This window comes from Pagrus pagrus (genome assembly GCF_965226575.1).
Source record: "Pagrus pagrus genome assembly, chromosome: 3".
NCBI classification, from domain to species: domain Eukaryota; kingdom Metazoa; phylum Chordata; class Actinopteri; order Spariformes; family Sparidae; genus Pagrus; species Pagrus pagrus.
In genome coordinates this window covers 26,045,712-26,071,887 of record NC_140187.1, presented here as the reverse complement: position 1 = coordinate 26,071,887, position 26,176 = coordinate 26,045,712, and the positions used below count along the sequence as shown (strand labels likewise).

At 40.1% G+C, this 26,176-nt stretch overlaps 1 protein-coding gene across 3 annotated transcripts; it reads left to right on the top strand.

The window, feature by feature from the left end:
• Positions 1-179: 179 nt before the first annotated feature.
• eogt (EGF domain-specific O-linked N-acetylglucosamine (GlcNAc) transferase) lies at positions 180-26,176 on the top strand. 3 transcript variants are annotated; one of them, XM_084349281.1, is made up of 16 exons: positions 180-264; positions 1,555-1,807; positions 2,915-3,015; positions 3,319-3,427; positions 3,672-3,766; positions 3,860-3,964; positions 9,454-9,560; positions 9,785-9,888; positions 10,884-10,976; positions 11,724-11,795; positions 12,567-12,653; positions 23,346-23,414; positions 23,764-23,825; positions 24,008-24,127; positions 24,493-24,595; positions 24,781-26,176. In XM_084349281.1, the coding sequence occupies exons 2-16, from the start codon at positions 1,604-1,606 to the stop codon at positions 24,925-24,927; spliced, it is 1,578 nt and encodes a 525-aa protein (XP_084205407.1). In that variant the 5' UTR covers positions 180-264; positions 1,555-1,603; the 3' UTR covers positions 24,928-26,176. The 3 variants fall into 3 exon arrangements, 2 of the variants coding, with proteins under 2 accessions (XP_084205407.1, XP_084205408.1); XR_014622318.1 differs by lacking the exon at positions 24,781-26,176 and having other exon boundaries at positions 23,736-23,825; positions 24,493-24,585; XM_084349282.1 differs by lacking the exons at positions 23,346-23,414; positions 23,764-23,825; positions 24,008-24,127; positions 24,493-24,595; positions 24,781-26,176 and adding an exon at positions 15,747-16,243.

The window sequence follows — 26,176 nt, the reverse complement described above, 5'->3', positions numbered from 1 at the left end:
CAAGCATTACATTTGGATAAAAATATATAAAAATGTTGTAAAACGTTCTGATAATTTAAAAGTTAGTGTAAAACGATCCTTAGAAAAGTGTCCAGAATACCCACAGTGTCTGGCGGTGAGTGTAATCTAAAGAAAAAGAGTGGTGCACGGCGCCATCTTGTGCCTGCAGCTACATATTACACACCGGTATAAGGTTTCCGGTGTTATGGCGACCACCGGCAACATCTTCGCTACATTGTGGAGGACAGCAAGCTGTGCATTCAGGTGAACTGCCTCTCACACAAACTCATCTTCATATCCGTTAGACCACTAGTGATAGCGAGTTTACTGTCCGTCCGAAGTTTTTGCACCGTGGAAATGTTAAATATTTCCTCTCTGTCAAGCCTTTTGCGGCCACATTGGTACAGTTGAAGTGACCGTTAAGGGGCTTTGGCTTTGTGAAGAACTGACGCTACATGTTAGCCACCACATCAGTATATATCACACATTAGCCTACAGTGAAACATTCTCATATTTTACCCCCTGAGAAAGAAAAGAGCAGCTAAGTAAGGCGTTATTACCACCACGTACCCTCAATGTTAAGGTTCATTTCACATGTCTAGGTCACCGAGTGTGTCTGCAACGTTATCTTAACGCTTATCAAGTTAACTAACCGCTAGCTAAGTTGATTGTCGCTAGCTTAAAGTTAACTAGTTACACATTAGAGTTAATTTGCTGGCTAACAGGAAATTTGCTTCTTCTGCGAGAGCTCGGGTGCGACAAAACGATGAATGTACAACGGTATGGCTCGTCAAAACAAGAACAATTAAGTCAAGTAATGAGTAAGTAAGTAACAATCAAAGCAACCCGTATTATGATAATTTACGCTAGCTACAACTAGCTAATTCAATCAAAATACATTACGAAGCTTGTTTAGTGTTTTTCACCGTTATTTAACCCCCTTGAAATAGCTCCTTGAGAACACGTGTAATTCATGATTTGTGATAACTGTCACCAAACCCACTGAAGAAAGTTTTATGATTTTGTAATACACAGCAACATCAGTCCTTCTCAGCTCCTTTAGATGTGCAGACATTTAGGAGCCATTGCTACACAACGCAGGAGCACAGTGCATTAACAGCAGTCACACTGATATCCTATGATCATTGATTTTTGCGTGTGAAGAATGCCAGTGGCTTTGGGCTGTGCAAGCACACACAAAGCTCAGACTTCACAAACTCACATGGCTCATGGAAAAATGACTGTCTGTGCTGTGTGTAAATAATGGTTTGGCCACCTGGAGCTGCATAGGTCACATTGTTGCCAACCAGCAGTTTACACTTACCCCTCAGCCTCAGTTATGATTGCTCAGACAACAGGCGGAAAAAGGGTCAGTAATACTTCCTGCGACAGGACCTTTCCATATGTGGCGCTCAGATCCGCCTGCTGCTTAGTTCCCACACACTTGCTTGTGCCCACATGCTTGTATACTGTGGTGTCAGGCTTTCAACCAAGATTACAGAGTGCAAGTCTGAGTCTGTGTCTCTGTCTCTCCTCCCTTCTCTTTTTCCTCAGGGTGCTGTGAAGAGAGGCGACTATCTCACATGTCTGTGTGATTCTGACTATGCTGCTCTTGGTAGCACTGGGTATCGTTTTTTCTTTCACTGTGGTCAACACTGAGAGGGTTGAGAACACCAACCACAAACCACCATCACCGCTGCTCAACTACAGCTGGATCTCCCTGCCACCAGAACACATACCCTACTTCCTCTACAACAACAAGAAGGTCGCCAAGCAATGCCGCCTGGACCCACTTTGCCCTTTTAAAGTAAGATATGCACTCTGTCAACTTACTGTTCAAATATGTTTTCAGTGTGTTCCGAGTGGGAGCACGTAAGCGTGTTCCTTTAAGTTTTGCTGCACTGTAAGGAAAGCTCGAACAAAACTTTTTTTTAATTGACTGTCAAGTGCCTTAAAGTTTAAATCATGACTAACAACATCATGAAAGTTGTTGAATTGTATTGTCGGTTAAGTGTTATAGGATGGTTATAATGATTTTGATTTGTCATTAAGGTTGCACTCAGATGCATTTTAAGATGTTATTTCTGTACATGTAAACAGTCACTGCTGTCCTGTGGATAGTAAGAAAACAAGAAAGGTTGTCCTGGCCCTTTGTCTGCGGCATCACACTGATGCCGCACACAGATGGATTTTGAAAAGTTAGAAAATGGCCATTTTTTAAATATCAGGATTATTTTTTGACTTTTCATTTCTTTTCTTTGTTTTTTAAATTTTTTTTTTACCATAACTATGATCATTATATGTCCGTTCTTCTTTATTGTAAAGCGCTTTGGGCTGAATCTCTAAAAGGTGCTATAAAAATATTATATATTATAATCATTATTTATAACTGTTAGCACTCATGTAACTAGCATTTTGTTTTACACAATTGAGTGGGGTTTACTTTATAGTTGCAATTACTACAATGGCATTAGAGAGAAGAATGATTTAGATACTTACTGTTGTGTAAATTTTATTTTTATCCTATATTGCAAGTCCATCATTTAGGTAGCTCAGTAACTGGATTTGAGAATATTCCTGATCTTGTGTCGGTCTGACTTGGCTTTCTTAGCATATGGAAATGATTGCATGTCCACAGAATCTGTGTACTGGTCATAGTCACACAATGAACCCACTCCCACCATTTTAACTTTTATTTTGCATGTCAGCGTTTAGTTTTGTAGTTTTTAATTGCTCTTAGTCATCAGCTTCTTTTAAAAAGTTAAAATCTGATAGTAAACTTCTTCCTTTTCTTCTGTCTGTCTGTCTCTCTCTCTCTCTCACGCACGCACACACACACACACACACACACGTACATATGCATATATATATATATATATATATATATATATATAAACACTTGTCTTGACAACAGGATGCACTGCAGGATCTGTCTGCCTGTTGGGGTTATGAGAAGAACTGTGATCCAGGGAAGCGCTTCAGCTATCCTGTGTGTACCAAAGCTGACTCTGGATGGTACTGTTGCTTACACCCCTTACCTTTAACACACTTTATGTTCTCACTTTGGCCTTCACAGAAGTATAATGCAGTTTGCATAATTTATGCCATCGTGCATTTAGGCCGTGCGTGATGTGTCAGGTGCTCAGTAATCTTAAGTATAACAAATGGTAGTAATCTTTTATTCATGGTTTTTGTATTTACCGAACCACAGTCTCCATGATTTTTACAAAGTAAAAGTGTACTCCTTCAAAGCATGCATCATTGATGAAGCTTTATGGTTTTGGCTGGGCTGATCTGCCTGAATCTCTGACCTGTCAGGACCCGTTCACTGGAGGCAGCCCGGGAGCTTTTCTGGAAGCAGGCTGACTTTGGCTACGTCAAGGATCGTCTCTCTGAGCTCAAAACACTCTGCAAGGCCAGCAAGCCAGTAAGTCTGCTCATTTCCTTTGTTCCCACGGGCCTGCTGAGTCAACAGGAAAAAAACAACAGGTAGAAAAAGAAACGGCAGTAAACAAAAGAGTCCACAGACAATAGGCCTGAACATAATTTGAATTTCCAAAACAGTAGTATATGAAGAGTATTGTATAGAGACCACCCTCATGATATCTAAGGTACAGGGTTTATTAATATCAATTTTATACTAAATGTTTCTGCTTATAAAATTTTTCCAGGGGGACTCATCATTAAAATGTAGCAGCCACACTCGCTTCTGTAAGGCAACCAACCTTTATCTGGACCTGCGTAAGCCACGTAGAAGCCATGAGAGGTCAGTACATTTGAAAGGGACATGTACATAAAAAAAAGCACAAGAGTTATATAGATAAGAGCATCTTAAATCTCATCCATGTTTATGCTGCAGATACAGGGAAGACTTCATTCAGAATGGGGAGATTGGTGGTCTTTGCAGACTGAACAAGCAAGCACTCGCTGCTGAAGGAGAGCACAAGAGCCCCTTACAATCCTGGTGAGACGGGACACACACATTCACACATTCACTTACAGAGCTTTAGTCCATGACTGACTATTGGGAATTGGAGAAAACATAGGTTTATGGCTACTGAAAGGGGCTAAAAATATGTTCCCTGACCGGGAATCGAACCCGGGCCGCGGCGGTGAGAGCGCCGAATCCTAACCACTAGACCACCAGGGAGTGAAAGATGGGAATTTGAGCACAGTTTTGAAATGAATGATATGCATCCATAGGTGACACAGGAATACTTTATGCATTCCAATGAGGTAGATTGTACATTACTCATTAATGGTCTTATGTGAAGGCACGAATGACTCTGAATGATCTGCACGTCCACCCTGTGTGTTGCTGGATTTTGTGAAATTTTCTGCAAACTGATATGATTTAAGCATGACTTTAGAGTGCAGTGTTCGTAACATCCCCATCATGCAGTTTGTGTCTCACCTCTTTGTTACCTCCGCCAAGGAGGTTATGTTTTCCGTTTGTTTGTTGGTTGCTCGGTTTGTTGGCAGGATTACCCAAAACTACTGCATGGATTTCCATGAAACTTGAATGGAGGATTGATCTTGGCCCAGAATAGACCCCATTAACTTAGGGTGTGGTTCTGGATCAAGGGATCCAGGAATTTTTTTCTCACTTTCTTTAATATTGTGTTGCATTTTTTGGACATTTTTGTAAATTTCTCTGGGAATAATGCATGGATCTGGAGGAAAAAAAATAAGGTTACTGGTATAATTTGATGCAGATCTTAGATCAGCTGATCTGAAATTATGGTTGAACAAAGGATGGTTTTGAATTTAGAGTGATACAGGGCTATCCAGTTTGACACTGGATTAGGCCTGACTGAATTAAAGGGGACTGTTTTGCCTTGGTATGCGCTTTACTGAGTGCCATTTTAGTTTAGATCTTGTTTTAGTTACTAAACAGGCTCAAAATTAAGTTCCCTGACCAGGAATCACTTTCAGGAATGTGGGGGGTAGAGTTGCTCTCCATGCATGCCTCTTATTCAAAGCAAGGTGTGGCACAGTGGGCCAGTGGCGCAATGGATAACGCGTCTGACTACGGATCAGAAGATTCTAGGTTCGACTCCTGGCTGGCTCGTGTTTCTTTTTCCCTCTTTTGAGGAGAGAGTTGTTGCTGCATAGACTTAGAAAAGTGTGAACAAATTTAGCTGCATGTGTAAATCTTGCTACGATACACTCAGCTCACAAGACGTGATGTTAAACGATATTGAGTTCACAAGACGAGACGATATTTAAACAATATTTTTAAGAAAACTTCAATGACAAAATATATGACTGGAAAAATAGTCTTTTATTTGATCTAAAGTCACTAAATGCAAAACAATGCAGGTCCATTTTGAAATGTTTTAACTAGTATGAATTATCATGTGCAGTAAAAGACACAAGCAATATGTGGGCACATACAGTATATTGCAATATGTAAGGTTTTGCCACAACCTCAACGGACTGGCTTCTCTCTTGAATGATTCTCAATAGTCTCTCCAGACCATATAACTGCATGAACTATGTATGAGCTTCTTACTTCTAATTGAAGCTGAACTCCTCTCCAAGAAGTGAAAATAAAAAATAAAACAGTGCAAAAAACAAACAAAGTTTTTCTTAGTCCTAATTGTGGTTAACAATATGTGCAAACCATAATCAAAGTAGTACTCTCTCAAAACTAAAAGTGCAAACTGACCAAATTTTTCTTCAAGCATGATACAGAGCTGAGAGCTGGCTACTACTACACTGCCCAGCCAAGATATTCTAGGCTATTATGCGCATTGTCAGTCACAATAGTAATGCCATGGTTTGGCCTTTTAAGCTCCCAGTCAGTGACAGCTGCTTGTAAAATTTCAGTTTTGTTTGCCCCTGTGTGGGACTTGAAAAGTGGGCGAGTCTGCAGTACAACATTTACCATTTCCCAGGCTTTTGTCAGCGTCGTCTGGCCTTTCAGTGTTTTCTTCACAGGCGCGGTTGATTTTTAGTAGAGAGCAGTGGTGGTTCTGTAGGTGTCTTTGGATAGTGCTGGTGTTAGCTGCAGTGTGCGGCACTTTTTTCTTACAGTGCTTACATATTGTTTGTGTCTTGTCTGTCACTGTGTCTACGTTTATTGTTTCCATCGGGTACCCAAAATGCTGCCATACAAGCGATTTCAAAGGGGTGGGGGCATCTTCTATGCTATTTCGAGTTCAATGTATGGATGTTATATTACATTGGTTCAACATCAGACTCCGTCATGCTGGTTGCTGCTCTGTTATGTACTGATATTGCGAGACAGCTTTTCACCTCAACGAGAAATATTGTCATGTTTTAATATTGCGAGATCTCGTCACACCCCTAGAACCTAATAAAGCAATTTAATAATCTGTTCTTTCATCCTGTTTTAGTTGTTATATTTAATGTAATTGCATTTGTTAAAATATAACCCTTAAGTGAAAAACACGTTCCCTGACCGGGAATCGAACCCGGGCCGCGGCGGTGAGAGCGCCGAATCCTAACCACTAGACCACCAGGGAGTGAGAGATGGGAATTTGAGTACAGTTTAGCCTCCCAATGAGGTTAATTGTACATATCTCGTTAATAGTCTTATGTGGAGGCACTAATAACTGAATGATCTGCATGTCCACCCTGTGTGTTCCTGGATTTGTGAATAAACCTGAGAATGTTGAAAACTGACATGATTTGAGCATGTTAATAACATCCCCATCATGTAGAACATGTCTCACCTTTTTATTTCCACCAAACTTGAAAGGAGGATGGGTCCAGAAAAGACCCCATAAACTTTGGGTGTGTTTTTTCTCGCTTTTTTAACATTGCGAGATATGGGTTTTCTCGACACTTTTGTAAACTTCTCAGGGAATAGTACATGGATCTTGATTAAAAAAACAACAAAAACAAAAAACAGGTGTATGTATGTGGCTGCTAGCTATGAGTGAATACAACTTGATGCAGATCCTAAATCTGGTGAGCTCAAATTATGGTTATCGATGGTTTTAAAGTCAGTGATACAGGGCTATCGTATTTGATATTGGTTTAGTTGACTGAATTAAAGGGGACTGTTTGGCCTCGATGGAAGGAATGCACTCTACTGTGTGCCATTTTAGCTTAGATCTTGTTTTAGTTACTAAACAGGCCCAAAATTAAGATCCCTGACCAGGAATCGAACCCAGGCCACAATGAGCACCAAATCCTAACCACTAGACCACCAGGGAATGGGATATGGACTTTTGAACACCATTTTCCAAATGAATGACAGCCACTTGGTCTGTCGGCAGAATTACAAAGAAACTACTGAACAGATTTCCATGAAATTTGTATGGAGGATGGGTTTTGGCCCAGAATAGATCCCATTAACTTGGTGTGTGGATTTGGATAAAGGGATGCATCTAGGAATTTCCTTTTATCATTGTGTTGTATTGAAATATTTGTAAATTTCTCAGCCAATAAATCATGGATCTGGAGGAAAAAAATCAGGTGGCTGGCATAATTTGATGCATATCCTAGATCTGGTGATCAGAAATTTGGGTTAAGCAGTTATGGATGGTTTAAAATTTAGAGTAATATAGGGCTATTGTGTTGATATTGGATTAGGCTCGTTTGAATTAAAGGGGACTGTTGGGCTTTGGTGGAGGTATACACTCTACTGAGTGCTATTGTAGTTTTGATATTGTTCTATCTACTGAATTGTCCTCGATGAAATTAATTTGTACATTCCTCAATATGTGGAGGCACTAATGACTGAACAGACTGCACATTAGCCCCCCCTGTGTGTTCATTAATTTGTGAATATAACTGAGAGTGAAAGACTGTAAATTGTAGGCCCCTTATAGGTTTGACATCGTTTTAGTTATGAAGTCAGACCAAAAGCAAGTTCCCTGACCGGGAATCGAACCCGGGCCGCGGCGGTGAGAGCGCCGAATCCTAACCACTAGACCACCAGGGAAACAATTACAGCTGTTAAAGCACATGTTATACTCTATTTTATAGCACATGTGACAACTGGCAGGACTTGCCTCTTGGATGTAACAACACAGACCATCACTAGGTGGTGCTTTTCACTCCAAGATTTTTGCTGACCAGGCATCTGCAGGCATTAATCTTCTGTACCGCTTAGGAGCGGGAAGGAACAATTACAGTATGTGTCATGTTACTGAGTCAGATCAGCTTCTTCTCCATTACAGGGGGAACAGTGTAGGATAAAATCTAAAAAGTGCAAAGTTCTTCACAGACAGCTGTTAACAGACACAAATGCATGTGGAGTTATTGTGAAGAACAACAGGCAGCCAACATGAGTAGTAGCTTCCTCTCTTCCCCTTCCTTGTTGACCGAATGAATCAAAGAAACTGCCTCCCATTGCTATTTCAAAAGATCAAAAACACAGCTGGAGCTTTGAAATATTAGACAGAACTAATGAAGTCACTTTTCAACTCACTTTATAAATAAAATGTATATCCTATCCTAGGACGTATTGTTTGACTACGGCTTTCCTTTTCCCTCATTTATGGAGAGGCTTGTTGATGCATAGACTTAGAAAAGTGTGAACAAATTTGGCTGTATAAATCTTGCTCATATTGGGCGCCTAATACAGCAATTCAATAATCTGTTCTCTCATCCTGTTTGAATTGTTAAATTAACCGTAATTGCATTTGTTAAAATTGAACCCTTTCTGCGCACTTTAAGTGTCCATAAGCTAGGTTCAGACCAACATGAACCCTGTGTGGAAAAGATGTTGTCTGTGAATGCAGATGACAACTGGACCTTTATGATCTTCTGGATATGGCTCACCACTCATAACAATTCAAACAATCCTCTCCATCAGACCTGTGTATTATAGCATTGAAACTGGAAAACATCAACTGTGCACCTGGTGTAGTATAAAACCAACCATACCAAAAGGATGCATTACTTTCAGGTGTTCTTAAGGTTTGAATGATGAAATGGCTAAACGTTGGCTATGATAGCCAAGTCACTTTGTTTTCTTCTTGGAGACCATCACATTATCAATCAATATCAAGCCTAATGACCTAGTCCTCTCCAAATGATGAGCTTGGTAAAGCACAAGACTTAACAGTGGCTCAGTGGAGCAATGAATAACATGTTTGACTTAAGATTAGAAGATTTTCTGTTCGGCTCCTGGCTGCCTCGGTTTGCATTTTCTTCATTTGTGAACAGAGGGCTGCTGCGGTGACCTAGGACAGCTTGCACCTGATATTTGAATAAAGATCTGAAAAATCTGTATTGGGACCAGCTTACTTTGTCTTGAATGATGCATTTTATTAAGAGCTAAAATTTTCAGTGACCTTTTGTATGAAATCATCTATAGTCACACCCAAAATACCACATTATTATCAGGCCTTATGTACCATCAGTTTCCATGGTGTGCTTTCTGTGCCATGTCAATGCAGAATGTATGCAATTATATTTACAATACCGTAATGATGTGCTGTGCTGTTTTATTTATTTATTTATTTTTTTTAGGTATGCTGAGCTGCAGGCCTACACAGAGCTAGACTTTGATCCCATAGAGGATGGACACTGTGACATCATCATTGAAAAACCCACAGTTTTCATGAAACTAGATGCTGGTAAGTAACTAATTTATGTGACAACTGAACCAAGTAACAAAAGCTTTTATGTTTATTACAGCTTAATATTGCACAGAACACACTGTCTTTCCTGCACATTGACACTGAATGAAGATATTTCTGCAGTAAAGTCATGTGATAATATATAGAATTGTTGATAGAATATTTGATAGCAAGAATTGTGACATGATGACAAAGATAATAACTGTGTGTTTTTATGATAGGGGTGAACATGTACCACCACTTCTGTGACTTTGTCAACCTCTACATCTCCCAGCACATCAACAACTCCTTCAGTTCAGATATCAACATCATCATGTGGGATACGGTGAGTACCTGATGCCTCCTGCCTCAGCTTCAGTGACGGTGAGGGTGAAGATATTTCTGCATATGATGTTTCTATGTAAGCTTAACCAGTACATAGTGTACAGTTGTGTCTGAAGCCTGATTGTTCTTTACAATAATTCATTACATGATTTCAATCAGGTAGGCGAACTAATTAAATTATGCAATAATTAATATCAGTGTATATGATGGGATAGTAGCAGCAGAATGTGCCAGGTTTCTGCAGCCCAAACTTTCCTCCAGACATCCTTAGCTGGCTACTTTTCCCCTTTTGGCTGGCTACTCCATATCCTGGTAGAAAATCTTGATAAGAATATTTTGATGAACATTGTTTTGACAGATGCTTCAGCTCTCTGTCTCTATAAAATACCCAACAAAAAAAACAGACAGATATACAAATATTTAAAGAGATATGCGTAGACAGAAAAATGAAGAAAGTATCTGAAAAACAGAGACTGGATTTTGGACACCACAACCAGGATGCTAGAAAGCCAAGCATTAGTTTGTCAGCAGTGCACTATGGCCAAAGTTTTTGTTTAACAAGCTAGTGGCATATGTGCCTCATGAAGACATCAAGGGGAAACACCAGTTGAAAAACAGAGTGCATTTACGGACAGCCTTATCCGCCCATTGTTCCCTCCGCTGTGCACAGAGGTAAGGAGGAAAAGGGAAAGAGAGAAAGAGAAATGGGAGGGAGAGAAAACTGTCAGGGGGAGGAAAACAGTGACCTTTCAGCTTTCAGCACAATCTGCACTCTGCAATCCAAACAGCAGCAGGCTGTCACATAGTAGTGTGATAACAGACTTTGTACAAAACCAAAACTTCAGAAAAATACAACCAGCAGTTTGAAAACAGATGGCTGACTCTGGCACTGCTAAAGGCTATAGTTGATTCTAATTTTACAGCTTTGTTTTTCATTTAAGGTGTAACATTAATTGAATTAACATTTGTTCCCTTCTTTTTTATGGCTTTTCCCAGAGTTTTTATGGTTATGGAGATCTGTTCAGTGAAACATGGCAAGCCTTCTCACAGTATGACATCATCCACCTGAAGACCTATGACTCAAAAAGAGTAGGTTTAATGTCACGTATTGGGTGTTCATTGTGTTTGATTGTAAAGGTGTCTAATTAATCCATTACTCAAATATGTTTGTTTTGAAATTAGAGCTTCTATACTTAGTGAATCAATTGATATGTCGATTGAAAGACAATTGGCTATTTTGATTCATTTTTCAAGCAAACATGTTTCTAAACGAGCTTCTTAAATGTAAAATATTTGCTGCTTTTCTTTGTCCTTTATGATAGTAAATGAAGAGTCTTTGGGTTTTGGACTGATGGATGGACAAAAGAAGCTATTGAAGACATCACTTTTGGTTCTGGAAAATTATGATGAGCTATTTTCCCAATTTTTTTTTTGACAGTGATCAGTGATTAATCGATTAATCATGAAAGTAATCAGCAGATCATTCATTGATGAAAGTAATCGTTAGTGACAGCCTTCTTAGAAATATCAACCAAATTGGTTGTTTTGTCTATGGAAATAATTCTAATACTGGGTTGTTTTTTTAAGGAATGATCCTCTGGCACACAAGACATTTTGTGTTGGGTGTATCGAGAAACAGCAACAATAGTCTTAATTAATTGCACTTGGGTGATTCCTGAGAATAGCATGTTGCCCAATTGTTCATCTACATCCAATCATCTTTCCAAGTCACTTGCAGATGTCAAATAAGTATGCATACAGTACCACATGACATATACACAAACTGATATCTGTGCCATACTGTAGCTTACATTATTTATTCACACTTGTCCATAGGTGTGTTTCAAAGACGCCTTCTTCTCCCTCCTCCCGAGAATGAGATATGGCCTCTTTTACAACACTCCACTCGTAAGTTACCCTCATGTATATGTGTGTATGTTACTGTGTGCAGCCACTAACCTGACATGCTTTACATATCTATGTGCTCTGAGCAAATTGCAGTGTCTCATACATACTTTCAATGCTGCCTTGTTTGTATTTTCATTTATATGTTTTTATCTCACATGTTGAGGTAGATTTTTTTTTCATCATTTACTGCCATTTTCTCCCCACATGCACCGTGATATCCGGTTTAATCATAAAGATGCAGTTCAGGTCAAATATTTATGTGATGTATTCAAATGCTCAGCAAGTGCTTTTCGTTATTTAAATGATAATTCCAAGGAGATTACTATAAAGATGATACCATGTAAATATGTGTTGTCCCGCTGTTCCAGCCTTGAGGTGTGAAATATTGATAGGTCAGCCTCAAGCTGATGCTTTTGATTGCCCCTGCAGCACATGTCATGTTTATATTCATGTGCTCACATTTACAGCTGCATAGCAGCGACGTATGTGTGAGAAATGCATAGACTCATATGATATTCATTCCAGGGAGATCAGGAGATATGTTTACAACTGTCTGATTCCCTGTGTGTTACATATTTTTCATCATATCCCGGTCCAGTGTGACCAGATTTAATTTGAGAGTAGATTTTCTAAAAAATACAAATATTGTTCAACTTTATGTATAGCCTGTAATGAAATAATAGTTTTAACATAATATTTTGAATTGAGCAAATCTAAAATAAAAAGCTTATGGGAGTGAAATTGACACTTTCTGTGGTGTGTTGATGGCAGATTTCGGACTGCTACAGTGAAGGGATGTTTAGGGCATTCTCCCAGCATGCCCTCCACCGACTGAACATCCCGCAAGATGGGCCTAAGGTAGGAAGATTGCTAATGTTACCATATAGAAATTATACTACACACACACACACACATATATGTCTTACCTATATGCCTTATTATAACCTTATTAATGAAATTGTGCTCACAAGGTGCAGTTTTCTTATCTTACTTTTAGACAAGTGGCCTAGTCTCTTAAGTTTAAACTTCAGTTGAAACGTCAGTGAAGTTAGTTGCTTGGTATATCCCTAATAGTAACAAACTTAGTGAAGCTTGAAATGTAAATTGCTTGAAGAAACTTTCACAGAGATGATGAATCATGTGGTAATATTTTGTGGGCATCTTGCTGTGCATCTCTGAGTCAGTGGCAATGTTTACATTGACAATATTTCTTCATACCCATTGACTATTTCACGTCAACTGTTTACATGAAATGGTATTAATAGGGTCTGGTGTAAACATGCAATAAGGAATTTAAGCAGCTTCATAACAGCTGTGTGACATGCACAAAAGAGATGTTGCATCATGCATTCCTCATCCTTCTTTTTTCAGTTTGGGCTTATTCATTCAGATTGAGGTGTTTTTATGGAGCGCTTTTATTATGTTTGGGCTCTTAATCTGACTACAATCAGAATGTTACACTCTATGTAAATTAAGTTTGTGGCAACATTTCCTCTCTACCAAAGCAGTTTGTGCATGTTTTAATCACATTCTCAAATGCTGGTGCACTGGCCAGAGCTTCAGATTCAGCTGTCACATTTGTAGACACACATAAAGTCAGCATTCCCTGACCGGGAATCGAACCCGGGCCGCGGCGGTGAGAGCGCCGAATCCTAACCACTAGACCACCAGGGAGCTGAATAGTGCGATATTTGATAAATAATAATCAGTGATAGGGATATAATGACTTAGTGGGTAAAGCCAGGTATCAGAACAACTAGAACAGTCTAATAAGTTCTAGCCATGTCGTGATATGATGATACCAAAATCTAAGACAGTATGTAGTCTCATATAATGATAACATTAATATATTGCATAGCCATAAATCTTACCATATACATTTTATGCAGAAACTGTCATAGAGATGATGAGAGCACCAAAACTTAACCACTAGGCCATATGGGAGCTGCACTATTTGTACCTTGTGTTAGAACGTGTTGATTCCCACCATTCCATTTCCACAGAAGGCCTTTTTGGTTAATGAGGTTGAGTCGGGGTCTTGTTGATGCCTGTTACTAATGTTAGCAACAATTGTTATTATTGTTCTGGCAACTGATCAGCAGTCACTTTCACAGAATCACTTCTTTCAAGACACACATAAATTGAGCATTCCCTGACCGGGAATCAAACCTGGGTCGTGAGAGCACTGAATCCTAACCACTAGACCACCAGGGAGCTGGATACATGATCTGGATTGCAAATAGTAGACCACCAGCTGTGGTTTTGATTGGGATTGTAAATACTACCCGAACAAGTTCAGTCCCATCTGCTTGTGCCAAAATTACTGTTTGGATAACACATAAAAGGGTCACCTCTATTACTCGCAGCCATAGAAACAGTGGGAACATCATCACCTTTTATCATGGTTATGTTTATTCTTTGTTTATTGGAAAAAGAAAAAGAAAGAGAAACCCAGAATTCATTAAATCTATCTGATGTGAATGCATTGAAACTGACTATTATTGAATTGAAGCCTCTCCAAGGTGCCTCCCTGCCCTCTGCCTAGTACGTACTGGTATAAGTTCTAGCACCAGACTAAACAGGAGTAAGTCCTTATGGGTAATACATGGATAAATTATTGAAGGCAAATTTGTGCCTTGAACACAAAACATGTTCTGTGGGTATCATGTTCACCTGAGGAGGAATTTAATTTTGGCCAACACCCCAACCTTTCCCCGAGTGTCACTTTTGGAATGAAATTTCCTCTTGAAAACCTGAAATATCAAAAATGTAATAGGCAGATTGAAATGAAATGTACTATTTTACATCCATCTTGTAAAGCTCTCACTGACAATGAGGAAGAAAAGGTGGGTGACCATATGTCTGTACCTTGCCTGCTTTTGTAGAAATGTGTGTCTGATAGGCACAGGCATGTGATACTGAACAGATACAGTCTTAATGGGAAAAAGCCTTAATACACTGGATGTCATCCTTCCTGCCATTGTCTTGGCCCTTAGCAAAACATGAGCTACTTTCTACCACAGACACATAAACAGATCTGACATGAGTGGAACAAAAAGACAGACTCCTCAATGAAGGAGTTTTTTAGGCTGCAGTTTTTGGTGCTAAGTGGGCATCTTATTGAGCAACTCTGAGTCAGTGTTGGTTACATTAAAAAAAACAAGCTTCTGTTACAGCACTGGTTTATTGTTGCCAGTAAGATGTAATATACACAATTTTATTTCAGCGTCAGGAACATCTCTAGTACTAACATCCTTAGTGAATATTACCATATACATTTTCTGCAGAAACTATCACAGAGATGATAGATAGATAGATAGATAGATCTTTATTGTCATTGTACTTATACAACGAAATTGAGATGCAACTCCTTTTAGTGCAAATCAAAGATAAAAGACATAAAAACATTAGGATAAAATACAAATAAAATAAATAAGAAAAAACATAAATACCAAGCACACACCTCACATACACCATGTCATACTCATTGCACAGTCATCAGATTATTGCACTGTCAGACACATTCTTTTATGCTTTGATTGCTCTCGGGTAAAAACTGTTCTTGAACCTGTTAGTCCGGCATTTTATTGTCCTGTACCTTCTGCCAGAGGGCAGCAGTTCAAAGAGTTCATGTCCGGGGTGTGATGGGTCCCTAATGATGTTTTGAGCTTTTTTAAGGCACCTTGCACTGTACAGTTCATCTAGGGAGAGGAGAGAGCCGCCAGTGATCTTCATGGCAGTGTTGATGACCCTCTGGAGTGCTTTCCTCTCTGCTGCTGTGCAGCTGGCATACCACACACACATGCAGTATGTCAACACACTCTCTATTGGGCATCGATAGAATGACACCAGCAGTTTTTGTGACAGGTGGTTCTTTCTGAGGAGTCTCAGAAAGTAAAGTCTCTGCTGTGCCTTCCTGATGGTCACTGAGGTGTTTGCACTCCACGACAGGTCCTCCTCGATCTGGATGCCCAAGAACCTGAAGTCAGAGACCCTCTCCACATAGTCCCCGCTGATGCACAGTGGTTGGATACTTTCCGTTTTCTTCCTCCGGAAGTCCACGATCAGCTCCTTCGTCTTGGTGGTATTAAGGATCAGGTTATTTTCCCTGCACCACCCAGTCAGTTGCTCCACCTCAGTCCTGTAGGCGGACTCATCCCCCTCAGAAATGAGGCCCACTACTGTGGTGTCGTCTGCAAACTTAATAGTGATGTTGCTGGAGTGGGCAGGGGTGTAGTCATGAGTGTAAAGGGTGTAGAGTAGGGAGATGAAGATGAATCATTTCAACGTTAGTTTTTCAGGCTGCAGTTCTTGATGTTGTTAAGTGGGCGGGTCTCAGAGTGCATCTGAGTTGCAACATTTCTTCTCTAATACTGTTGTATGTTTTCATGACATTGTCAAAGACAGGCCAGGAATCGTAATTGTTCAAGCAATTACTCTGACAGAAACATAAGGTGAAAGTTCCCTGACCGGGAATCGTACCCGGGCCGCGGTGGTGAGAGCACCGAATCCTAACCACTAGACCACCTGTTTGTGCAGGAATGCCTCTTGGTTTTCATTGAACTTCCTTCTGTTGAGATAATCGATCCTACCTGGAAAGGTCTTGTTGGTTTCTGGTAAATTTATGCTCGTCCTCAAATTCTCAGGCTATCGAACAGATGTGATTAAATGACTATACTACTCTCTAGAGTTGCTGGTGCTGTGAAATGGAAAATGGCTCTCTGGTGGTCTAGTAGTTAGTATTGTTTTTCGTTGGGTCTGTTTTTTGAAACTTAGTGGAAGTCTGTAGCATGGGCCAAGGAAGAACCCTCTACATTTTAGAGAGGGTCCAAATCACAGGGCAGATCCACATTTTTTTTTGTTCCATTCATTCCATCACAGACAAAATGAGTTGTAGAAAACTGTTGGAACTCAAGACTGCCATGATATACATGTTCTTTACTGTATGTATGTAACAATGACCACAATTACAATTATACTCCTACTCACATCCAAATGTGAATTTTCTGGAATACACTCTCCCAGAGACGATAAGGAAAATGTTTGAACTTTATGCTTCACGAGAGCAAAGCAATAATATAGACTTGCATTTGTATTCTATTGGTTGTGGTAGTGTACTTTTTTATGGGTTACATTAACAGCATAATACTTGTTCTGTTCTTATCTAATGGCAAGTAATGGATTTGTGTCCTCTGATTGGTCTTTAGCTGGTAAAAGTTACAGTCCTCTTCTGGTTTTGATAAACAATGACAGTTTTCATTAAACAAGCTTGGGTGAATTTAGCTGTTTTTAGAATGAAAATGCGAAAAAGGTTAATGTTATTTGATTACAAATCAAGATATAATTAAAAGGTAAAAGCCAATTGAGCACTTTTACTTTCAAGTTCCGGTTTGCCTGCCAAGTGGAAAATTAAAAAAGGAAAGTCAACTTCACATTAATTTTCATTATAATTATGGCAGAGTTAGGTTTTGAAATGCACTGATAACTATTTGTCAGTAAATAAGTCATGTCAATCTGAATTTTGGAAATCAATAATGCATTATCGAACACAGGAAGTGGGGTTGTATTTGTAAAATAAAGGTGTTTCTTAAAAATGATGATATGGATTAATGGTTACATTTTGCATCGATTACATTGGATCATTGATCATTGAATAGATATAAAAATCCTGATTGGTGGATCTGTGCAGAGTACAGACCATATTTGGTGATGAAATTCCCTCTGGTGGTCTAGTGGCTAGGATCCACGCTTTCACTGCAGTAGCCTGGGTTTGATTCCCGTTCAGGGAATTCTTGCTTTATGTAAGTAAACTTGATTTATATAGCTATTTTTAATCCACAGTGCTTTACATCAATAACATAATAAAGTAAAATAATGTACAGGAGAATTACCAATTTCGGAGTACCTGGCACAGAGTGCATTCAATTCAAAACATAGTCAGGTACATACAAAAACAGCAAACGCACATTCAAATCATACAGAGATCTATTAGCACATAGAGCAAGCCTTATGATCAAGGGAAAGTCTAGGTGCCAGGACTGCAAAAGAGAGGTCTCCTTTTTTTTTTTTTTAAGTGAAGCACGTGGATAACCAAGAGGTTCTGGTTAGCTGACCTAAGAGGCCGGTCAGTGGTGTATGGGGTCAATAAGTCATAAATATAAGCTGGAGCTAAGCCATGTAGTGCCTTGTAAGCAATTAAAAGAATCTAATAATCAATTCTAGACTTGACTGGCAACCAGTGCAAAGAGGCTAAAATTGCAGTGATGTGGGATCTCTTACCATCCTGATTAAGAGCCTAGCTGCTGCATTATGAATGAGCTGAAGAAGAGTTTAGGTAGTGTGACTGAGGCAAGTAAAAAGCGAGTTGCAGTAGTCAAGACCAGAAAAAAAAAAAAAATTCTAAATCTGACTTTTGCAATGTTTCTTAGCTAAAAGACACAAGACTGAATCAGTTTATTGATGTGGTATTCAAACTTCATATGGGGATCAAATATAATGCCAATATGTGGAGAATTGTTGTGGCTGATAATACAATCTCAGTTTTGTCATTAGAGGAAATTATGTGACATCAAATAATTTACAGTGGTTAAACAGTTGCAAAGAGTGTCTAGCTTGGAGTAATCATTAGGTTTTACTGGGACAGAGCTGAGTGTCTTCCACTCTATTAAGTGTGGGAACACTTACCCAGGAATTCCACTGATTGCATGTGCGTTTTTGGAACCGCTCCGCTACGGTTTTGCTCTGTGCTCCCTCATCTGTCAACACCTACTGGCTTTGTTTTGAGTGCAGCGCAGTGCATCACTGCCGGACAGCTGGAGTGGGAAGAAGAAAGAAAGAGGAGTTCTCATGGTAATTACAAAATCATGCGTGATCGCAATTATACATGTATGTTAACAGACAAAAGGTTTGTGTTCCCAACTGAAGGATTAGAAGAAGAGTGGACTTGCTTGGATTTGTCTCTTTTTTGAGTGTTTTATTATGAAAATTAACCAGATGTTATGATGTTGTTTTGGTGTCTGACTTCCTTTCTGCTTTGTGCTGAATTCGGCTGAATTGACGTGCCGTGCTCCGGCATCTGGCAAAATTAGAAGCCTTGTGTATCTGCGATGGAAGGATCTGGACTGCCAGAGCTGCAACGGAGTAGATACGCGACGCGGCGGATCCATTGGAAGTACACACATAGACTAGAGTGAAACCTATCAGCTCTGCTGCTGTGGCGGATCAAAGATGGACTAAACACAGATCTGGTGGAATTTAGGGGTTAGTGCTGAAGCCTTGCCCACACGGGAATTTCTTAAAACAAGGCTTTTTCTATTCGTTTTGGCCTTTCATACACACTTAAATGGCATTTTAAGGCATTAAAATTGGATCTTTTTGAAAACTCCTTCCGGGGTGAAGATATTCAGGAACTCTGTTCTCGATGTTTACATTTGGATGGGCAGAAATGTAGATTTATGGAAATGATGATGTAGACACCCACGTTGACTTCATTGAGTCATATAAGAGTATGAAGCATCATTAGCAAATGTGAACTTGTATGTGTGACGATACTGTGGAATATCAGAGTTTGTACATTGATGGAAAAGAGAGACAAAGATGGTGGTTGACGATGTTTTGATAAAACATCAACAGCTTTATCCAGAAGGATTTTATGAACAGCAGTCATGTTTACTTGTCTCATCATTTTTGTCCTTATATTTTCTGCAACAAAGCACAAAGTTTGTTGTTAAGTTCTCATGAACTTTTCAGACTATAGTTTTTGGTGCTGTTAAGTAGGTAGGCATCTTCTTGACAACATTTCCTCTCTGCCATAATTTCCTGTTGTCGATTGACTTCATGACATTTTCAAGTCTTTGTACAGAGACAAGCAGTCATTTCTTAACCACTTACACAGTTTGTAAGATGCACATAAAGGGAGAGTTCCCTGACCGGGAATCGAACCCGGGCCGCGGCGGTGAGAGCGCCGAATCCTAACCACTAGACCACCAGGGAGCTGTGCATGTTGACAAGTACTATAGTCACTAGATTGGAATATGATTAGTTTATTGTCATAGTACATTCAGATTCAGTGTGCCGTACCAAGCTACAAAAAGGAAGAGATGTAAATTGTAGAACATGTTCAGTCCTGCTTGTGCAGGAATGCCTCTCGGTTTACATTGCATTTCCTTATGTCGAGATGATGGATCCTACAGGAAGGTCTTATAGATTACTTGTAAATTAATTTACAAAAGAGGCTGCACTTCTCATTATCATGTTGACCTAAACAATTCCACATACTGGTTCTCAGTATGAGAATATTATTATGTTATGTAGAAGCACCAAAACCTAAGCGCTAGCACAGCAGAGACTGTCTGCAAGTTTTCTAACCGTGTGTCCTTCAGCACATGTACCAAAATAGCAAGATTGAAAAGAGCAACTGGCACAGAGTGCAGCTGGCCTCATCAACAAGGCCTGAGACCCACACTGACACTTCACTGACACTCCAATCCCCCACATAGACATTACACATAAGGTTAACGTACAGTCTCCACATCTCACTTCACATTACATTAAGACACATCTGTTGTGTTATTATATCCGCACATATTCTCTGTCTAAAATCAGACATATTGTTGTATACAAAATTTATTTTTAGAATTTTCTAGATTAGATTTCACTGTACATTTGTCTATTTTCTATTTATTTTTTGTGACTTATTCAGTACACTGACAAACAAGGCAGTGGACTGTTTCTGTACAGATTTGCTGTCTGAAGATACAAATCTTTGTGAGCTCCAATCACTGCATTTGAAAAGGGTCAGAAGTTATGTAGATGAACGTTGTACTTTCTGGCTAATTATGGCTTTATTCCTGACATACAATCTATATGCTCACTTTTTTCAGTGATGTCGGATAGATGTCCAGCTCCCTGGTGGTCTAGTGGTTAGGATTCGGCGCTCTCACCGCCGCGGCCCGGGTTCGATTCCCGGTCAGGGAACACTGTATTTTCTGTCATTCTTCTTCTAATGTAGTACTGCAAACATCTGCTGAGTGTGTGATGAAAAAGGGATTGGTCCTTTCCTCCATTGTCTCTGCCTGCTAACTTTATTTAATCTCCTTAATTTTTATGTCAATCCTTCACTCTGTCTTGCACCGCTTACTTTTACTATGGAGTGTTCTAACATGCACATTAGAGAAACAGGTTTAGGTTGCATAAGGATTTTTTGGGACATTTTATACTGACAGACTGGAACTGTGAGGTTAATTATTGTTGCTCCTACTATTTTGATTACAAAGCTCAAAGTAATTACATTGAGTGTCTTTCAATTCCATTGTTACAGTAAAATCAAGTCTACTATTCTATTCTGGCAGGTATCGTATAAATAACTAGGGTAGTGCTTAGTCCTTAGTCACCGGAAAAAAAAAATCCTTGATCCTTGTACAATTGATATATTTACCATTACCACCACATGTTTGTGTTTTGTGTGGTGCATTCACACGGGATAAGCAATGTCTGTATTTTACCCGTATTTACTGACATTATCTCCAGGAAATGATCAAGGCTCTGACTAGAAGCGGAGCGTCTGTTCTTCAGCAGCCACATTATTAGTATAGTTTTGCCCACTTTCTGCATATGTTACAAGCATAGATGCATAGATTGCAGCTCATTCAGATCAAGTAACAGATGCTTTGTGGCTGCACTTGAATATGACAAACTTTTGTTGCTCTTAACTTTCTGTCACTCATTTTAAACATCAATATAGCCGATCTCACAGCACATCTGCTGACTGCTGTTCAACATATTAAGAACCATGATCAAAATTCCTACATGTTCAGTTGTTTAACAACAGAAAACACATAAAAATAAATACAACCCAAAATCACCAACATGCCAATTCGCACAGGACTTATATTATCACATGACATATTTATCACAGGTAGTACTACCACTCCACCAATACAACCAATCCTTCCTTTTGAGGCTTAAATCAAATGCTTACTGGATCCATCTTTTGTTGTTAAGGTTGTTAAGTTGTCGGGTACACTCTGGTCCAGGGGGCCCAGGGGAAGCCATTTTGATGTTGTATAGTCAGTTAATCCCTGTTCAGCCACCCAGTAAAGTTTTAGTCCTTTGATCCCACTCCCATCAGGAAAGGCCCCGAAACCGTTTTGTATCAAAGTCTGATCCACTTGAAATCTGGCATGTGTTAGAACACAGAAGGAGTTCAATTACATTGCTGTTTTTGAAGGAGCTGTCTGATAATGCATTACCCAGTTGAATAGTGTCTACTTTGGTATATTTCAACAGACTTAACATATTGTAGTGCTCTCATCATAACGGAGTTTTAAAGACTGATTTCCTAAATAATAAAAACAAGAACTATCATTTTCTAATCCTGTATTTCGGATGTGGATTTGAGTTTGGAAACTTGTTCACTTCTTTTACTGGCTTTCCCTGCATTTCTATTAAGCAAAGATCAGGTGGTTACAGTTTGTTTTATATTGAACAGCAGAATAAGCAACCATGTTCAGCCTGACTTTACTGGGGATCTCATTACTACCATAAATTCGGAGAAAGGGCTCCTCACTGATATGAGTAGCCTTCTAGTTTTTGACAGAGTACATGAATAAGCACTGTTCGCGCACTCACACTTTCACATACTGTCACTGCCATGCTCTTGCCTCCTCATTCATCTCCTACACCTATAACTCAGCGGCGCTCCTCACAGGTGTTTTACACTCCAGGGTTTCAAGTACTTGACTGTATCTTTATGAGCAGCAAAGGCCGATAACTTTCTTTCGTCCTGCGGAGCAGCTCATCTGGTATTCATGGCCTTCACTGGAAATATGCTAAGAGGCTTTCAGCAAGACATGGGGCTGCTAGCGATAGCAGGGCGGCGTCTGAATGAGAGGTCTTCTCGGCCCTGACCCTCTCTCCAGCTCCTCCTTTCATCCCTAGATTAATGGCACAGCCAGAGACTGACACTGCTGCTCTCCTCTATTGTGTCCTATTCATCCGCCTCTACCGCCCCTCTCCTCCTATCTCCCCCTTGTCATAATTGGCTCCGGTCTGGTCTTTTTTAATACTTGTTTAAAATGTTTTGAAGTAGAAGAGAAGAAATTAGGCCTGTGTTGAATACTTATATGTCCAGTGCTAACAGTAAGGTGCCTAGCTGTAGTTTGGCAGGTTTATTGCGTCCGGGTTGTAAGTTGCTGAGTTGCTGTTAGTGTCATTACTTTGATTTCAGGATGGTGAGGTTATGATCATTATTGTTTATTCCCATATGTTACAGAAGTCTAAATTCTCCTTCAAAACACAAGGTGGCAGTAGGAGAACATAGAAAAAGAAGGATCTGTGTACTGTGCTAAGAGCAGAGAGGAAAACCTTTTGTTCCCCTCAAAAATATTTTTCTAATGTGATTTAAACTAATGTGTCCTCTCCTCTGTGCAGTTTAAAAGAGACATTATAAGTGGAGCCTTTTTAGTTAGTTTGAATGAGCATCATGTTTTCCCAGCCGCCTATCTTTTCTGTCCTTGGCTGATTGATTATTGGGTGCATTGCTGTTTTCAGGAGGGGCGTGTTCGTGTCACCCTGCTGGCTCGCAGCACAGAATACAGAAGGATATTAAACCAAGTGGAGGTGAGTCTAGCAGCACCACCCTCCCTCCTTCCTTCCTTCCTCCCTCCCTCCCTCTCTTCTTTTTTGCCTCTTACTTTCTTGCACCTGCTTTCTTTCCCCTCCATCCACCTGTCATCCTTTGTCTTTCTCTTTCCCTCTCCGTCTCTCCCCTCACTCTGTACGGCTCTGCCACTCCTGCAGCTCCTCCTTTCCACCATTGATTTACTGCCCACATCTGTTAAGTGCCTATTTAAAATCTTATTCGCTATAAACAGTACAAGTAAAAAAGCCTTGTGATTTATATGGTCACTGCCGATATTTGTTTGCTCTCTCATTGATCAGAGAACACGCACCTCTGTTGTTGTTACAGCTGGTAAATGCCCTCAAGACTGTGCCTTCCCTGGAGGTCAATGTGGTGGACTACAAATACAAGTGAGTTATAGGAGCACTTGCCACATTACTACAGGAGCTATTCAGTGCTGCTTAGCACTGGTTAAGGATGTAACATTGCTGTATGAGCACAAAGAAAGTGTTTAGCCTTTTAAATTGTGTAATAGTGACAGTGTTCAGACAATGAAGATGACTGATGTGTGACTCCCTGTGCGTCTTTCAAGGGATGTTCCCTTCCTGGTGCAGCTGGGGATCACCCACAACTCTGACATCTTTATAGGGATGCACGGGGCTGGTCTCACACACCTCCTCTTCCTCCCTGACTGGGCTGTCATCTTTGAGCTGTGAGTGACACTTTTTGTCTGCCTATGTGAGTGTGTGTGGAGAGTGACAGACAGAAGAAGACAGAGAGGGAAGCAGGGAGAGCGATGGGTTTGGCAGGGCGCTGAGCCCAAAGTGCCCCTCAGACACTTGGTGTATGACTGTGAAATACTGTCTAATTAACCAGGCATTCATCACGGCCGCTACCCTGGGCCGAGGAGGTGATTGGAAAGTGTTTCTGTGTGTAAGAGTGATTTTTTGTGAGTGACACAGAGCGAGAGCCACAGTGTCTATACAGCGAAAGAGCGAGAAAGATGAAGAAAGAAAGGGTGTAAGTGAGGCGGTCGAGGAGAGCAGGAGATAAAGTGTCTGCATCTGTCCCTCCCAGATATAATTGTCAGGATGAGAGCTGCTATCGAGATTTGGCTCGGCTGCGGGGCATTCGATACGTGACTTGGCAGAAAATGGACAAAGTGCTCCCACAGGACAAGGTAGGGGAAACTCCCGTACCAGCCATTAGCTCTCCGGCACCTCGGTGTGAGCTTTTTCAATCCATCTCGCCTATCCTACATATGCACGCACACACTTATGCTCTCATGCACGCATTTGATTAAATGTCATTTGTCTTATGTCATCTAATCTAAATGTGTACACTGTTCTCTATCACTTCTCCCAGGGTCACCATCCAACCCTCGGGGACCATCCCAAGTTTACCAACTACTCCTTTGATGTGGGGGAGTTCATGCGCCTCGTGCTGGAAGCAGCTGATTACGTCACGCACCATCCCAAATGGCAGCGTAGGGCTCTTCATGATGAACTCTAGAGTCTCTGTGAATGTGGGACACACACGTCAGGCTGCTGAGGAACTCTTAACACGAACCTGCCGTTGTTTTTAAAGTTACCTCATCCACCAGTGGATATCAGTGGTCTGGTAGAGTCACCTCCTGTCCGCTGCTTTGATAGGTCAGGATGGGCAAAATGAGTATGGTGGACAAGTCGGAGGTTAGCTCCCACCAGCTCCATTAGTGTCAAATCAGTTAAAGGACGAGACGCGTGCAGTTGAAGCATCTGGAGAGCAATGAGATGTGTCCTATGTTTCTTCATTACCTCTGCTGCGTCTTCTTCATTCCACACTGACAAAGTTAGCTAATGAGCAGCTGTTACGGCGTCCCTTCACATGCGACATCTTGTCACATTTGATCAGAGTCACCTTGATGCGAGCCTCTTCAGAGCTGTTGACAATCACAACGCCAGAGTTTTTGAGCACATCCAGCATACGGCAGTGTAATATTATGAGTGCAGTACTCACATGCTGGATTCACAACTTTAAACGCAGACTTAGACACTAATAACTCTAAAAATAAGAGACAGAAAGCAAAACTACCAAGAGGAATTTTCTATTCTATCAGTATTAGCATGCTTGTGTGTGAAAGTTCAGGAACATTAAATAATTTGATACTAAGTACTGTGAAACACATGTACAAGTATTTGTCAAAAAAAAAATTCAGCACTCCATTGTTTCATACAACATGATGAAAGTCATGTAAATATAAAAATTATCTGGCAGCTTTTTATATGTACCTTTAATATTTGCGTCTGTATTTACAGTTTACATTGCTAACATTTGCTATTTAAACATACAGTATGTATTTGTCTTATTGGTTTGATGCTGTCCATACTGATGTCTATTTTTATTATTCATTCCTTTGCATTTTACCAAAGGAACTGCTTTGTTATTATGGTCAAATTATGAGCTACTGCTGATGTACAGTACTTTTCCTGAAGCCTTTTGAATACTGTAAGTTTGATATTTTACAGTAATTACTAGTATAACTAGTCTGAAAAGGAATGAGCACAATATGCATGCTGCCTGGTGCAATGCACAAGAATATCTGGAGCACTGAAAAGATAATTATCTTATTTCTTGGCCTCAGTGAGCTTGATGTTTTATTTATAGTTGAAACCATGTTGAACTCGGCCGGGCCTTTTTGGTCAGGGCTGTGCTAGACTTGTAGGCAATTTCATATTCAAAAGCTGTGTAATATTTTGAAATAAATAATTCTTAAAAATGC

Bases quoted from the DNA above. Each gene is read 5' to 3' on its own strand.
- eogt (XM_084349281.1), top strand. From the start codon at position 1,604: ATGCTGCTCTTGGTAGCACTGGGTATCGTTTTTTCTTTCACTGTGGTC. The intron at 23,826-24,007 runs GTGAGTTATAGG...GCGTCTTTCAAG, and splicing joins GTGGTGGACTACAAATACAA to GGATGTTCCCTTCCTGGTGC. The intron at 24,128-24,492 runs GTGAGTGACACT...TGTCCCTCCCAG, and splicing joins TGGGCTGTCATCTTTGAGCT to ATATAATTGTCAGGATGAGA.